We start from the raw sequence: 17,313 nt of genomic DNA on the forward strand, positions 1-17,313 counted from the left end.
TTCCAGATCACAGCTGTTTGTAAACTACCAAGACTGAGCACAAAATGGGATGGGTGGAGAGAATGAAAGAGAACTCTCCACAGGAACACTGAAATATTTTAAAGAGAGATCCTTGAATGCCAAGTGGTAAATACTGACAGTATTCCTAGGGGGTTTTGCTGTGTATAGCTTCTTCAAAGAGATTATTCCACAGTAAGTTTTGTGATTGGTTTGAGTGGGTTTTTTTTCCTGTCCTGGCATTCTGAATTTTCTCAGGATTATGATAATGTCCTCTAGGCCTGAGTTGCACAGGTGCCTTGCCATCTTCACTGGCCCCCAGCCCATCTCCATGCTCTCCCCTTAGGCAACAATACTCTTTCTGTAGAGGATAATGCAGCTCTTTAAAAACACTCTCAACTCAACACAACTGGTTTATTCAGACTTGGTGATGGCTGCTGAACAGAAACATCTCTCAGTGAAATTTCTACCTTTTAGCATCTGGAAACAGAGGCAGATCCCAGGTAAAGCAAGTATTGATTCCATGAAACATAACAGGTTTCTGCAATCTGCTTTCAGCTGAATCTTACACAAACATCATGAAAGAGATTTAGACACAGAGGGACATAATCTTGGTGCACATTTTTGCTGTCTTTTAAGCATTTTGCTATCCTTACCCTATGCAATCACTCATTCTGCCTTGCCCTGCCTTCCCATCAAAGAATATAGATGGTGCAGACATTTCTTAGCTAAAATCAAGGAATTAAAAAATTGCTGTCTATATAGCTGTTAAACTAATTTATTCCACCACCTTGAACAAAATAGGTCAGTTTTTTGTGGTGATTTCATGATTTGATAAGAGGACTTCAGGTCTCAATCCATCCTAATTCTCAGTGCCTGATACTTTGTATTTTTCCAGTCCCCACTGAGTTGCTTCCAACTGTCTGCAATCAAAACACTTGGGGATGTTTTGTACAACCTTTTACTTGCCTTTTTTTTTTTAATCTGTAATTAAATTTCACATTAAAAGACTTTCTTCAATATATACTTAAGTTCTTCTGATCCTCAAACTACACAAAAGATTTTTGTTTAAAGATATAGCAGATCCTTGACTCATAAAATACTGCCTGGGTCAAGAACTGGGGTAAGGTCTTACCTATAGTATCTTTAACCCTGTGGACATGCATGTAGTGAGTTACAGAATGAAAACACAGGTGCTCCAAAATCTAAAGTCTGACAGAATTATGCAGACCGAGATTATTATTTGCCCCTCCCATTTGCTCTTTTACAGTTAAGTGACAGTCATGCTTGTATCAAGAGTTACTTGTTTCCTGAGCAACTTATTGGAGATTTTCTGTACAATACTGAGAAATTCATATTTTTCAGGGCCAAGAGCAGAATAACTGGAAAGTCTTACAAAATTGCTTTTGCCAATAAATTTATTGGTTTGGATTCTTTTAGATAAACAGTAGTTGAAGCTGATGTGAATCCCAGAAAATTTGGGCTATGAAAAAGTGAATTCCATTGCCCATGAAAAGCAGAATCCAGACACTTGCATGAATATTTTTTTTTCTGTGTTTGTGATGTAACAGGTATCTTTATGCTGACATGCTGATTGCCAATGGGATGGTGTATGGTGACACACTAGATCTGAAGACCTACAGTGAAAGTAAAGACACCTAAATAAAGTATATTGAAACCTTGTTCAGGAAATGTCTACAATGGTTGACAATATTGTGTTGTCTTTCACATGAATTTATATCTTTATAGGATTTGGAAATTGAAATAATCAAAATAGTTTATTAACATTCTTCTGTTAATTAGACAATTGTTATCTGATACATGGAAACAACTTTCACCTGCATATTTCTGATACTGCTGCATCTTATCCAAATGCTAGAAAATTCAGGACTTTGACAGAACACAAAAGCCTGTTGAGGTGCAGTGAAAATAAATTTTTTTAAGTGGGATTTTGTGCTTGTTAGTCACACCATTTGTGATACAGGACTACTGTTCTTGGGGTATATCAATCAGCATCTCTTCTGTCTCTACTGACTTGAGTGACTGAATCTATCATGAAACTCTTACTCCATCTGGGAGTTTATTTTGCATAACGAACACATTTACAGCAACCCATTTGAAAACCTTTTAGAGTTCTTAGTACATGGAGTGGGATATTACTTGTGGTGACAGGAAAATAATGCTGTAGCCAAGGGTTGACAAGATGAATAAGTATGATGCTACTTTATTGCCCATTTTTTGCATAGTATCACACGCTGCTCACCAAGGACTGTGCGCCATTAGTTCAGAGTATTTCAGTTTTTAGGGGTATTTTTTTTCCATCTTGAAAGCAAAGAATCAAAATACTCTGCAGTTGCCATTTAAAATAGGACCATCTTTGCTGGCTTCTCTGTGAGATTACAGTACTTGTAGTCTAATTGAGATATTTTTAGAACCAGAAGCACCCAGCTGGGAACCAGGTTGTTTGCCCATTGTAAGACACCCAAAATCTTAGCAATCCTTAAACATACCACATGAACAGTTCTGCATTTTGCCAATACTGGTGTTCACACCAGTTATTTCCTCCACTTTTCAATCAAACACATAGACACAAGTGAGAACAAGAGGGAAACAATTTATTTGACAAGTTGCTTAAAATAAATGGGAGATTTTGAAGGTGATAAGAAATTTTAACTGGCAGAGATAGACCACAACCCCATAGTCCAAATGGTGTTGTCAAAAGTGTATAGCAAAGCATGAACACATTTGTAAAAGGAAAAGTGTTGTATGAGTTTGCACACTGTCGATAAGTAATGATGAAAGCCCTACCCCACAGGCTTGTCTGGGCACACAGAGCCTGCAGGGTTGCTAAGACAATGGTACTGCTACAGACGCATTTAGATAGTGGTGTATTTACAGCTAGCAAAAATAGTGAGTTATGCAGATCAGCCCAAACATGGCTCAATGGAACCTTTCTATTTCCAAAACCCAAGGATATACATTAATTTTCCACACATAATGCACCGTGATATCCACATGTATTGAATTTGCTTGAGATATGTTCAATTGCTTTTTGCTAGGACAGCCAGACTGACAGTATGTTTCACTACACATTGCACAGGGGTGCTCTGGGCCTGGAACAAGTGTTCTCTGACTATCAGTGCATACACCAGATCAGAGATATTTTGGCGTTGCTAGAATTCTTTTTAATATGAAAATCAAAAGTTCTTGTCTTTTGACAAGAATTACCAACCTTCAGCATCAGGTTCATCTTGATACCTGGTCATATTCAGGTGTGGCAAATGACACATTTCTGTGGTGTAATGGCAATTAACAGCAGAGACTCAGAAACAGCTCAGGAGTGTCAGATGTGCTCCCAAGTTAGCACTTGCAGGTGAATTTCACAGTGCAGGATTAAAGCGCTTTATCTTGAGACCTCCTTTTTGCAGATTGCAGAAAGAAAAAAAAAAAAAGTGCCTATTATACATCTAAAGTCAAATGATTCACTGCACAGCATATCCACCATCTTCCTTTCAGGGCTATACTTCAAGAGGTTTGGCAGTGAAACAGCCTGGCTGTGTGGGAACAGAAACCTCCGCTGGTGAGCAGGGAGAGTGGCTCTGTAAAACCAGCCACGGAACGAAAAGCTGAAAAATGGGGTGGGGGCCGTGGCTGTTTTGATTTTAAAAAGGCTTAAACGTTCTTTAACTTAGTTGTTTGGGGTTTTTTTTTCTATTGAATACATAAATGAGAAATTTATCACCCACACAATCTTGTCTGTTTCAGCAGGAAAAGTGTGTTTTCTCACTCTGTGCAATTCCGATTCTTACAAATGGGAAAAGGTAGAGAAACCGACATGACGAATTGCCCCCAGCCCCCTAAAGGACGGCTATTGTGTTTCTGGGAGGAAAACCCGAGCAGCTCCTTACTTGAGCCGCAAGGCACAGCGTGGCGGTGTGAGGGAGGGACAGGGACCCGGTTTGTCCCCCCGGGAGCGGTGCCAGGGTGCCGCTGGCAGCCCGGGCCGGGCCAAGGGGGAGGCCGGGGCCGCCCTGGCCCCGCTCCAGCGGCAGGTGGATGCTGCGGGGCTTCCCCGCTCCCGAGCGCTCCGGCCGGGGTAGCTGTCGCTCTCTATTAAATGGCTGCCTGCTTTTCGGGGCTGCCGCCTGCTTCATGGTTTGGCTGTTTATTTATTTTTTTTTTTTTTGGCAGCTCTGCTGTCTCTCGGGGGCAGCTCCCCCCTCTCCACCCCGCTGCTTCCCTAGGTGAGGCTTCATCCCACCGCCTCGCCGTCCGCCCCCGCCTCAGCCCTTCCTCCCCTCGCCCTTCCCGGGGAGCCGCCGCCTCTTCTCCCCGAGCCTCCCCCCGGCCCCGCACCCCTCCTGACCCCTGCTCCCGGCCAGGGTGCGCCTGGATGTGGGCTGGGGCCGGCCCGGCCGTGCGAGGCGAATCGCGGCTTTCCCGGGGAGCAGGAGGCGGTGGCCGGTCCGGGGGCGACGGGGCAGGGCAGGGCAGGGCAGGAGCTCCGGAGCGCCTCAGCCCGCGCCGGGGACCGCGCCGTGCCGGGGAGCGAGCGGCTCTCTAGCCCGCCTCGATCTCTGAGCAACACCTTCACCCTTGTCCCTCCCCCACCACCCGCCGTTTTTTCTTTTTTTTTTTTCCTTTTCCTCCTCTTTTTTTTTTTTTCCTTTTTTTTTTTTTTTTTCGCTCCTTCACTCTCCCGCAGCGAGTTAAATATTTCTTTTGTTAATTGACGCCCAAAGTGTTCCCAATCCCTTCCCCGCGCCGCCCGGGCCGACCGAGGACGTGTGCACGCCCAGATCCGCTCGGTGAAGCAGCACAGATCCGCGGGGCCGAGCGGGTATGTGCGTGAGGAGGAGGAGGAGGTGGTGTAAAAGGAGCGACGGGCACAAAGCAGATTTGAGAGGAATAATTTAACTCTGGTATTTGTTGTTTTTTCATGGGTTTGTTTTTTCCCTTCTCTCTCTCTCTCCTTTCTATCTCGTTTTCTGCTCAGGATTTAAATGTCACTCAAAGCATCCCCAGATCAGCTTTCCGCTCGTCTCCGGTTTCTTCCGAGGCATTAATTGGATCACACGCTGCATTTGAAGAGCCTGGGTATTTTACCCGCTAAGGTAAGTGGGCTTATGCACCTCCGTGGGCTCTGGATGGTCACCGAAAGCCTTTCAGGGTGGTGTTTTTCTTCCCCTTGGCCCCCCTCCCCCAGCTCCGGGGCCAGGTTCCGCTCTACCTGAAGAACTCGCATCCCTGGGTTAAACATCGGTCGATGTAGGGAAAATACGCCGGGGGGCAGCGGGGTCGCGGAGGCTCCGTGCTGCCCCTCGGGCACCAGCCAGTGACCAGCGGGAGCCGGCGACCCCCTCAGTTCCCAGCGCCTGTGCTCCGGGAATAGCGCCTGGTATCACAGTAAGGAAAGAAACAGCCTAATCCCCTCTTACAAGAAACTATTCGTCATCATTTTTTTTTCCTCCGTGAGAAATGTTGTAGGCGCTCATCTCCCTCCTCCCCCACCGCCCGCCCCCGTTGCCAGCGCCGGCTCCTTTGCCCGCACCTCTCCTCGCTTCAGGCGGTTCCTTCCAGGGACTAAAAAGTTAAGCTGCCCCCTCTCTCCCCCCACCTGCCCCCATACGTACGCAGTGCATTCTCCTTTTTAACTATTCTCCCTGTGCCTAATCCGAGACCGTCCAGCCCCCCCAACGCTTAAACTAGGTTGCAAAGCCGCTGTACCTTGCAACTCCTAAAACTTCTCTTCTTGCTGTGATTTATATTCTATAATAACAAAAAGGACAACAAAAATATACTGGATCCTCCTGTGGATTACTTTTTTTTTTCTTTTTTAAATAATGCATTTCCTTCTTCCCCTTTAATTTTTTTTTTCAAGGAAATTTGCTCCATCTCCAGCAGCAACCACTGCTCCTTTTGATGTTGTGGTACGCCGTGCGCATGCGCTTCACATTAGAATTACTGCACTGGCCAGAATAAGTTGGATCTCTTCTTCTCTTCACTGAAACCCTAAATCATATCAAAAGCTAAAGGGATGCTGAGAGTCCGGAAAAAGGGTTACTTTGGGATTTGGACATTCCCTTTAATAATAGCTGCGGTGTGTGCACAGAGGTAAGTGATTAAGGTATCTCTTTTCCTTTACTTTGAATTGCAGTGCATGCTGCTGCTTAGAGAAATGTACAGCTGGGGGCTGAGAAATCAGAAATAATACAGTATTATTCTTTCTTTTTCTTTAGTGTCAATGACCCTAGTAATATGTCACTGGTGAAAGAGACCGTGGATAGACTGCTGAAGGGCTATGATATTCGCTTGAGGCCAGATTTTGGAGGTAATTTGACTGCTTTTGCATAAGAGAGGTTGCATATCCGGGCTGGGTGCGTTGTGTATGGGGGCGGTTTCAAACGTCTTGTGGGTGCTGTTGCTTTGGGGGGTGTGTGTATTGCCATTTCCTGTAGCTGATCCAAAGTTAAGCCCATTGTTTCTCAATTTTCTTAGCAAAGGATGCTCTTAATGCGATCACTTAAATCACTTGTATATTCCTAATCGGTCCCTCATTGTGTGTGTGTGTGTGATGACACTTTACCAACCTGTAATTGAACCCTTGTTTAACTGGTTTTATCGAGATGCAAATCTCTCTTAAGTTCACCCAACATTTGCTCCTTTCAGCCTAACGTGCCTGTGATCACAGCTACTATTTTCGAGTACAAGACGTGCCGTTAACTGATACAAAAATGTCATTTAACCCCCTGCGCGCTCCTACTCCCAACTAGTTTGTTTATTTCGGACGTGTTCTGTTCTCTGTGGGTGGCCCTTTCCCACACGCGCACCTCGTTCCCCCCATCCCTCGGCGGGGCTCGGTGCTCGCTGTGCCCGGGCCGCGGGGCTGAGCGGGCGCGGAGCGGGCGCGGCGGTGCCGCACGTGTGCGCTGTTACATAAAGCACCGCCTCGGCCCGGGCCCGCGGCCGCGCTGGGACCCCGCTGGGGAGGGCAAACGGGGGGGGGGGGGAGCACTTCATGCCTCCCTCCCGACTTTCTGGTTGTGTTTAAACGTCGTTTTCTCTGTGCGCTGCGCGTTCGCCCTGCTAACTCCGCTAAGAACGAGTTAAGTTCTTCGAGATCACATTGCGGACCATCTTGTTGGTTTGCAGGTCCCCCAGTGGCTGTTGGCATGAACATAGACATTGCCAGTATAGATATGGTCTCGGAAGTCAACATGGTGAGTACTTGGGGTTCGGGGCTGCTTGTTCTCCGAGGGGGTGGCTGCCGCTTCCCCCGCCCCTGCCGAGGCGGAACGGGGCGTGAGGGGACCCGGCGCGGCCTCCTGCCCCGGGGAGGCGCCGGGGCGGGGCACACCGGCTGCTGGGGGGTCGGGGGCGGCCTTCCCCCGCTGACGGCAGCGGATCCCGGGCCGCGAAGCGGCGAATCCCGGGCGGGGAGCGGCGGCTCGGAGCGGGGAGCGCGGGGCCGCTCCTGCGGCAGCTCCGGGGGCGCGCCCGCCCTCAGCGCCTTCCAGCGAGCAACGGCGCCCCCTGCCGGCCGCGCGCGCGCACCGCAGCCTTGCCCCGCGCAGCCGCCGCGCCTGGAGCTCAGCCCCGGCCCGGTGCCCTCCTTGTGTGCCTGGCTGAAAACAAAATAATAATCAAAAATAATAATCAGTTTAGATTGCCGGGGCCTCTGAGCCGTGCACTTCCGATTAAAAACAAAAAAATAGGGTTTTGCTTCTGCGCGTGTTCAAAATTTACCTGTTTTTCCCCCTAGCCTGATATTTTTTTGGATGGTGATGAAAGAGTCGATGATTTTAGGAGTTTAATTTTCCTAAGATGTTTGTCTCTCTTATTTAGAACTGACTGTCCTCAAATACTGAACTTGTTCAGAACGTAGTAATTTGACATGTTGCTTTCTGTGTTTCACTTACATCCCTTGGGAGACTAATGATGTGTGGAGATAATTGGACAAGTCTGATTCATACTTTAGAAAAAACTGGTTTTTACTTAGATGAAACTTTACTGACATTCATTTTTATTATTTGGAAAGTTTGGGGTCAAGTTTTCAACTTTTTATCTTAATTTGCATGCCAGTTGGTTAAGCACATGGAATTTGGCCTAGCATTTATAGGGGCTTATAAAGAAAAACAAAAGACACTAAAACATAGTAGCACATGATACAAAAGTGATGCAAAATAAATGTGATTTTGTCAAGTATTTGTGAATTCAAGTTTGTTGTTTGAAGCAAAATTTCCATTATTCTTGAAGAGATTTCAAGTAAACATCTTTAAAATCACAGGTGTGATTTTAGGGCTCTTGCTGTAGCTGTAACCATGCATTTGAAAATAACGCTTGGGAAGTTATCAGTTGTTTTAATAACATTGTACTACTAAAATATTTAGTTCCTCAGCGTCATGCTTGGGTTCTCAGAGATGTTGCACTGGATGAATTGGCAAACATTTGTTCTGAAACTGAATGACTTGAGTGATGTACAGGAGTTTTTTCATAATGTAGAATAAAGCCCTTGGCCTAATTTGAGGGTAACGTTACAGGTGATTTTACTGTGGGACAGGGAGGTGTTGGTGACTGAGTGCTTGATGCTGGTCTTTTTCAAGACACCAGGAGACCTGAATAATCTCACCTTCTGAAACATTACTTCTGGGAAATTTCTAGGTGGCTAAAAGGGGCTCCCAAACTTTGTATCACTAAACTTGTTATCTGGTGTTCTACCTTCAGGAGCTTTAAGTGCAGAGGAAGAAAAGTACATTGTATTTTAAACCACTTGTTTTTCATTAAGAGAACTGTAGGTAGGAGAAAAGGGGACACAGATTTATTTCTTAGCCAGCCCTGAGCAGTGAGGGAAGGATGGGGGTTCTTTGGTGGGGCTGCAATCTACCAGGTCACTGTTATACTCTCCCATCCCTTCAGAACTGGAAAGTTAATGTGAAAAAAATTGTTGAAAATCTTCTGATTCTTCTCTTTGTTTCTTTAAATGGTTTCTAGACATTTGGTCTCCAGTTAAAGGTGATAGCATATCAGAATACACTTACAGCCTAACTATCTAAGGCAGTATTATTTTTAGTATTCTGTAGTCAGTTTATTGTGTTTCTATAATGAAATGTTTGACCTTTCTGAAAAGTCTTTTCAGACTATCTGCAGAACTCAGAGGAGGAACTGTATCTACAGTTTTGTCCTACTAATTTGCCTAAAGCATTTAAGCTCTGGGTTTATTTTACTCCAGGAAGCCACCAATTTCTTATACCCAGGCAATCATGTTACATAATTTTTCTTTTTTTCACTTAGAGTTTCAAAAGAGATACCAAACCAAGATTATAATCTGCTTAATTGCAAAACGTAACACTTGATTTTACAATGATCTGTACAACATAGCAAGTCCCAATATACCCTGAATGTAACCTGAAATGAATGAGGAGAGAGGCGTACAAGGAAAGAACAAAATCCTTAGTATGCAAGGCCTTGGCTTTTTTACTTGCACATTCACCAGAATTTGGAGTAGAAACCAGGAGGAATACCATGGAATGCCAGCTGAGATAACAAGAGGCACAGAAAGCACCTTTTGGATTTATGGACCTGTTTTTTTCTAAGCATTGCCTTGTTGTAGCTTTGTTTGTAGTCGTGGCAAACACTACTGACTTTAGATAAAGGCAGATCATTGCCTGGACTCATGTACTGACTATTGGGATCAAACTTATGCCTTGGGAGACAGGCTAAATAGTCATAGTTCTTCAGCTTGAGATAACTTCTATTAATTTTAATGTTTATTTATTTTAATATTGCATTTCTTTCTCAGTCTGGATATATTGCAACTACCATGTAAACTTGTGCATCCTGCAGGGAAAGTGTTTATGTCACTCCAGTGTCATGGAGTAAATCATGAAGTTTGCACTTTGTTGAACAGGATAATTTAGACTTGCTTTGATAGAAAGTACATTAAGGATGTTCAAGAGTATAATTGTTGACTTTGAATTCTTAAAGAGGTGATGAGCACTTGCTCATAAAGAACTCAGACTCAGAGTGTATTAGGCTTTACAAGTGCCTTAGAATTATTTCTTTTATGCAACAGAGCTGAAACTGTAAGCTGTTTACCTTGGGCAGTCAGAAACGTGAACTAGTGTTTGTCTGAGTTTGCAGAAATGATTTCAAAGTACTGGTACTTGTGAAAACAATTTGTTCCAGCTCTGAGGAACACACTGAATGCACATGAGAAAAGTGAGAACTTCAAGTGTTCGTGGTTATCAACAAATAGCATGACTATTTGGACTAATTCCTTTGTATTCTGCAAAGGAAACATCTACAGCAGGCATTTTATGTGATCCAGGAATGGTTATGGCTAATTCTGCCAAGTCCTGCAGTATTGTTGAGTGTATCCTTTATTGTAGTTATACTATAGATTTTCTTAGGGATTCTCTTATTCAGGTAACAATGGAGAACAAAGATGGAGATCTGTGAAGGCAACTTACATGGTTTTCCTGGGCTAATGAATTTGATGTTATGTAAGATTAGCTACAGTGCAGTGAGTCTAATGCAATATTCACATTTCCACATTTTCCTCTCAGTTAATTTTTGGAATAGACGCCTTGAAAATGTAGCAATGAAGACTATTCCCCATTCTAATTTTCTCCCTTTTTCTCCCAACTATTCCCTTATAAACTCTTTGAAAAATTGTTACAGGCTCATTAAAAAGTAGAGATATAAATTTTCTTCCCTAGACATCCCTGAAGATTCTGTGTAACATGTTCTGCATTTGATCTATCTGGATAAGACATGAGGATTTCTATGGATAATGTTGGTCATGTGTTAGTTTTCAATGTCTTGGCTTATTCCCTATTAAATAGGTCAACATTTCCTTCCTTTTTTTCCCCCCCCTTGGTCTGTGGCTATTCTGGGATTCTAGTACAGAATGTCTTGAAAAGAGAGAGAAATATTCTGTAGCTGCAGATTTGACTCAGGAAATTTATGCTTGTTGAGGTATTGGGCTGTATATGTGTCCTGGGGTGGCTGTATGGTCCAGTATCGCCATTGTCTCTTTTTCTTGTCTAGATATGAGTATAATTAAATACAACTATTGACACTGTGGGTCATTGGGGTCTGCAGAGAGGACCCTGAAGTGTTTATTTAATTCCCAGTGTTTGCTTGCCTAGTGTGCAGGTTTTGGCACATGGAGTCAGTGCTGTGTGTGGAGTTAGAGATGATATATTGGTTTGTCTTAGTGGGGCCATTACTGTTGATTGAGAGCATAATCCTTCCATCAAGTGGGAGTTGGAGAAACAAAGGAGCTGTTACCATCTATTAGGGAAAGGTTTATTTCTTAGTGTGTGCCAAGTTTTACATAGCAGAGCCTAATAGCTTCAAAGCTCTAAAAAAAAGCTTTTCATTTTTTCTAATATTATATTTCGCTTCTGTATTTGAGTTATGCCAAAGTTGCACAAAACAATAAGTATAATTCTTATAGATCAGAATATTCTCAGAAATGTGCAGGCATAGCTGTAATTTGCTGGTAGACCTCAGATTTTGAGTTGCTCTTGATAATGGAAGCCCACTACTGGTTTACATAAAATCTCTCCTTTTTCTTGAGGTATTCTCAGTAGGGGACATTAACAAAGCTCAGGGTTTAGATTATTAAACAGGTTTAGATAATGAAAACAACAGGGCCTGTGTTGTTGCCTCTCAAGTAGCAGCAATTATCTTTATGTGTGTAAAGGGAATAGATGGCTTGTGATACAAAAACAAATAGGGATTAAGTGGTAAGAAAATAGGGTGGAGCTGTTCCAAACCCCAAAACTTCATGGAAAAGTCCTGATAGAGAAAAGTGAAAAGAGGAAAAAATGTCCTATATACACTGGTGTAGAAAGAGATGAGGAAAATGGTAATGAAAATGGTTTCTGTCAGCAATATTTTCTATTTTTAATTCTTCCTAGTTGTTTATGTTGCTGCACATACTCTATAGAGAGAAAAAGGAAAAAACAGTGCTGAAAATGCATTGAAAATGAAATATTGGAATATTGAGAAGGTGCTGCCTTGTTAAATACTTCTGCTGCCAGAGACAGTGGGTTTTATTAGTTTCTCTGTGTCATAAATGAATGTGTTTCTTCACATAAAATAGCGTTTCTCAGCAGACAGTTTGAATTTGGCTCTTGTCAAATTATTGTGCTTATGCATTACTGACTCATACTGAAATGTGTCTACAGAGACTTCTGTGAATGCAGAGCAGGTGAGGTACATCTTAGAAGTGAGAACTTTTTACTGAAAACCTTGTTTCACCTTTTCCTTCAGTTACTGTCTGGAATAACATTGCAGGACATTTTTGAACTGAACTAAATTACATTAGTATGGATTTCCATTTTTTGTTACTACGCGTCTCTAATTCAGACATTTCCCTTTCTCAGTTTAAAGGTGTGTGAAAATAAATAAGAGCTCCTATGTCCAAATAAAATATTTATTCTTGAGGACCAAAATTAGTCTTCCTATTGATACTCTATATGTGGATTTCATGCTAGTTTTGCTAGCATATATGTAGCCAGAGCATGAAAAGATTCATCTAGAACATATATGGAGGAATATAGCAAGTTTGTAGCTACTTTTACAAGATAGTTCACAAGTAATAAATTATTATGTATATTTATATATATTATGTGTATCTATGTTATACATCTCTAGAAGGGTGACTAATTCCCATTTTTCTTTAAGGTCAGTATAAATGGTTTGTTAATTGGATTGCACTTTCAGGGTGCTACAGTGTTGCAAGACTTGATTAAGTAGAAAAATCTTCCTGTTTGGTTGGTGGTGGTGATTTTTCAAAGTGATCGCTCCCTTCTGCAGACCAGGGCATGGTTGTTAGAAATTTAAAGAGATTGCCTTGGAGATGATTTGTACTACTGAATTAATAATTATTGTATTCTGGGGTGGTTTTTTTGTTGTTTTTGTTTTTTCCTTTAAGAAAGCCTTGATCTATAAACATTGAAGTGTTTTGGCTCTTGCCACAGAAGGAAAGATAAATTTATCTTTAATGTATTTTATGGGCAGTGTCTTGGTGCTAATGCGTGGGAATGAACATGAAGTGCACTTGTTAGCTCCTGCTATAGGCTGCTTTATTTCATAACTCCTCTATTGAAAATCACATAAAATCTTTATAGATGAGCTGGGGAGTAGAATAAAAGATTTTTATGTTGTACTCTACAAACTTGTTACAAGTTTAAGCTGTTCCAGTGGTTGTATTTGTGCTCCTTAGTGACTCCAAAGTCTGTCAGTGCATCATGACTAAATCCTTATTATTCCTCCCTCCCTTTTTTATCCTCATACATCATGCAACCCTCTGCAAGGTTTATAATAGAACCTTTAGTATTCAATCATGTTGAAGAACAGTCTTGTATAGTAAATTTTTTTTTTCCAGAAGTAATCCAGATTCCTAGTAGACTTCCAGTGGTTAATGCTGTAGTTCTCAGATAGTGCTTGTAAGAATTAAGTAAGCAAGGTTAAGTCCCCTCATTTCAAAGGATGGTGCTCATCCATAAGGTCATTTTTTTGAGTACCCTTTTAAGACATGGAAGATGGCATCTTATTTGTCTTTAGAGATGATAACTTCAGAAATAGTCAGACGTCTGGAGTTATTAAAACTGAAAACTTTGCTACTATGAGAGAATGCAATCTGTCTGTACCTGTGTATAATTATATGTGAATTGTAGCCATTAACAAATATTGTCAATTGTGGGTTTGCAAAAAGAAAACCAGGACAGAATCATCCTTTGTGCTTTACTGTAATTACCCTAACTGTGCTTCTACAGGGATTCCCACCCTGCTCCCATTTCTTGACAGAGATGCTGTGTACAGTGGATGAATAGCAGCCAGGACAGCACAAGCCCTGGAGGAATAGTGACATAGGGGCATATTTACAGTTTCAGTCTTGCCTGACTGAAGGCCAGAGAAGTAGCAGTGCTCTCACTTCACAGCTTTTCCCGACAAAAATCTTTGCATGCAAATTTTCTGGCTAAGTATTTTCAAATTAATTGAACAATGCAAAGATCCTCCCAAGACTTGGAATCACACAAACTGCACGTGACGTTTTTGTATGAGTTTTTCAAATAAGGGTGTAATTAATTCCCAATAAAAACTACAAGTTCTGTTCTAAATAAGACAGCATTTAATATTCAGGAAATTGACATATATGCAACTGAATATAGAAGATGTAGATCATATTCAATGTAGTTTATCACAGGTCAGATAAAGCATTGGGAGTGTGACCTCTTCCCCTGTCCCCAAACTTAAAAGAACAGGGGGCCTGTGCTATTTCTGTCTATCTTGAGCTTCTTTTTGCATATCTCCATCAAAGTTAAGGCCTATTAATTTTTATTCTGTGAATACTGGCAGAGGGATTTACTTATTAGTTTTCAAGTAATAATTTAACTGCATGGGGAGACAAGCAACCCTTCTGAGAGATGCATTTTGCAGCTCATGGGTGTGCTGTTATAGTAAATGTGTCACTTCTGAGTCTTTTCACTGATTTTTCCTGTATACAAACCACTGATTCTTTGTGATTGTGCTGAAAGACAAACTGAACTTTATAAATTTTGAACAAGTGGAAGAAAATTACAGAAAGCTTGGCCTTTGACAGGAGCAGTATGTTAAATTACCCTGATGAAAGCCTTACTCAAAAAATTCAGCAATTTGAAGTGAAAGTCCTTGTTCCAGTGTCTGCTCTCTGGACTGTTTCTTCTTTCATGAACAGGCATTTCTATTAACCAACAAGGGATTAAACCCCAGAATTTTCCTTCACAATTGGGTGTCCTTATTACTGCTTGTGACTGTCTCTTTGCATGGCCATGTGTTGCATGTCTTGCTGCAGAGCAGCCTGGCTGTAGGAACCTCTGCTCCAGATGGATTGTTGGCCCGGGGTGCTTGGGAGTGGGGGAGTTCAGGTGTCAGGGGACCAGAAAAACAGGTCTTGCATGTCATAAATTAACCCATGAAAGGCTGACAACACATCCTTTGCCTTTTCTGTCACTGGAAATGGTTTTGAACCAGAGTAGCCATGACTTTCTGTTACATTGGACATTACCTAAGCACAATGGTTTTGTCTATATTTGCATAAGATTTAAATACTATAACCTGTCTGAATGGGCTTCATTAGGAACAACATGCCTGCTTACCTGGAGCAGCTCCTTCCTGGGTAGATGTGCACTGCAGATCTTTGTGAAATGGGAAAGCTAAATCATCAAAATGGCAGAAACTTGTAAATTTCATGTTGTAATAGGACAGAATGAATGACACGCACGCGGAAACTTTGAAGGTAAAAAGAAGACAGTTTATTTGTCAACCTCTGTGGGCAGATAGAATGTAGGAAAATAAAAGATAGTAAACACAACATTCGTTTATGAAAAGTCTTAGGTTGATGTTCTGGACTGTGAAAAGCAAAACTAAATCAGAACTTAGAAATGTATGTTCTTACTGTGACGTATTGCCTGAACATTTGCATAACTGTTAGTCCTAAGTGAGATATGTGAATATATTATAGTATCAATTTACTTGAACATATCTTCTAGAGATGCTGCAACTTGGTCATTAAAAGAAAAGGGGGAATTGATAGAATGTAAGGAAATAAAGATAGTGCAGAAGGTAATCTCACCCCTGAGGAGTGGCAGCTGTACTAATGACCAAAGATGAGGAACAGGCCTGCCCTTGACAGGCCACAGCTGTGTCCAATGAGGATGAGTGCCATAATAGGGTGTGTGAGGCGGGAGTTGGGGTTTGTTGGCTGGGGTGTGAGGAAGAAGAAGGAGTCAGTGCTGCAAGGAGATGCCCATGAGAAATCACCGAGAAGGTATGGGAGCTTTGTATTAAGATTGCAACAGGATTTGATATATATATATAGAATTCTAAAAATGACTCTGGATTGGAGGATGAAATTGCTACTTCTTTAACAACACTTGTCAAACTATCAGTTTATCAAATTTCTCCTCCTCCAGAAAGGAATGAAAAACCAATCATTATTTACATAAAAGCATGTGAGAAACTCCTTTGTAAAAACGTAAACATTAGAAGAACAGGGCAAAAGCAATATTTTTCAGAGATTAGTCACCACAATTTCCTTGAACAGCTGGTTTGGGCAAAAGGCCCTAATGTGCAAAATGCTGTAAGTGTTGTTTATTTTTAGATACAACCCTTGGAGAGAAGTTGTTATTAGGTGTGGAGTTAAGTAAAGGTCATGCTAAGCCCAACTGAGATGAGAAGGTCTTCCAGAAATGCATGTGGATACTCATATATTTGGGATGGCTCAGAATGGTGACTTGTGTTTTAGATTTCAGAAGTCAGTTTCTCATTCTACTTCTCGCATTATATACAGCTTCTGAAGTAGCCAGAAGTTCCTATTGCTTTCAAGGAATTGAAGGCATCTATTTCTCAGTGAGAACCAACTATTAAAATGTAGTAATTAAGTACTGGAAAAGATAGTAAAGTGTTTTTGAAAACCATTCACTGCCATGGATGCAGAAGCCTTTGGAAAATCTGATCCTAATTTCTATTGTAAATTGATTTAATTTTTTTCCATGGAAGTTTGAATTGTTTTTTAATAATTGGAATTGGAAATTTTAAAGATTTCCAATTTTAAAATTTTCTGTATAGACCTTTAAAACTGAATATTGTTAAAAAAAAAGGAGGCACATTACTGCAACCACAGTGAAAGTAGTGAAACAGTGTTAATTCTTTTTGGTCAGTAAGGGTGAATATGTTGTCATTTGCATAACAGTTATCACCCAATAGCCCAGAAATTGTTATGGTCCACTGTCTAATCATTATTTGTTTCTTTTATAAGTGTGTTTTTGAGTTAATAGCCCTGCAGTTCCAAAGAACTTGTAAAGCATTGTGGGGTTTTTTTCCCTCTGCAAAGGACTGGTGACCCAATAGGCTCTGCTGGCTCTCTCAGGTGTGTCAGAATAAGAGTGTTAATCCATGTTTGACGAGATGTGCACCAAAGGAGGCATAATGTTTAAGTGAACAAAAGTAGTTGGAAGGTTCAGTAGATTGAATTCATAAATTAAATAATTTAGGAGTGTAACTGTTTCATAATTCCTTATTAGGAAATTATTTATTCTTTTAGATAATACACAGGGAAGAAGGAAATAAGATTAAACAATTATGAATTTCTTTTACACATGAAAAGGAGCATTTTTTCTACTAATTCCATTATTCAATCATGTAGGTCCAGAAATGACCAAAGAATCATTTTAATCAGCCTGCAGTCTTCCTTAAGCTTATGTGACTGTTCAATCTGTTTTACTGTCCAGTTGCTCTTTTTCACTGACCTTTTGTGTTGTG

The 17,313-nt window shown here is 41.5% G+C and overlaps 1 protein-coding gene across 3 annotated transcripts in view; it reads left to right on the forward strand.

Moving 5' to 3' along the window:
• Positions 1 to 4,693: 4,693 nt before the first annotated feature.
• Positions 4,694 to 17,313, forward strand: part of GABRB2 (gamma-aminobutyric acid type A receptor subunit beta2) — a 137,611-nt gene continuing 124,991 nt past the window's right edge. Inside the window, exons 1-5 of one of the 3 annotated variants that reach the window (XM_071443142.1) lie at positions 4,694 to 4,837; positions 4,994 to 5,111; positions 5,879 to 6,111; positions 6,237 to 6,328; positions 7,150 to 7,217. In XM_071443142.1, coding sequence (XP_071299243.1) covers positions 6,035 to 6,111; positions 6,237 to 6,328; positions 7,150 to 7,217 — 237 coding nt within the window. In that variant the 5' untranslated portion in view covers positions 4,694 to 4,837; positions 4,994 to 5,111; positions 5,879 to 6,034. The other 2 variants (XM_071443145.1, XM_071443143.1) reach the window with 2 other exon arrangements.

Source organism: Agelaius tricolor, unplaced genomic scaffold (assembly GCF_023055355.1).
Source record: "Agelaius tricolor isolate 1412-34295 unplaced genomic scaffold, bAgeTri1.0.p SCAF_18, whole genome shotgun sequence".
NCBI lineage: Eukaryota > Metazoa > Chordata > Aves > Passeriformes > Icteridae > Agelaius > Agelaius tricolor.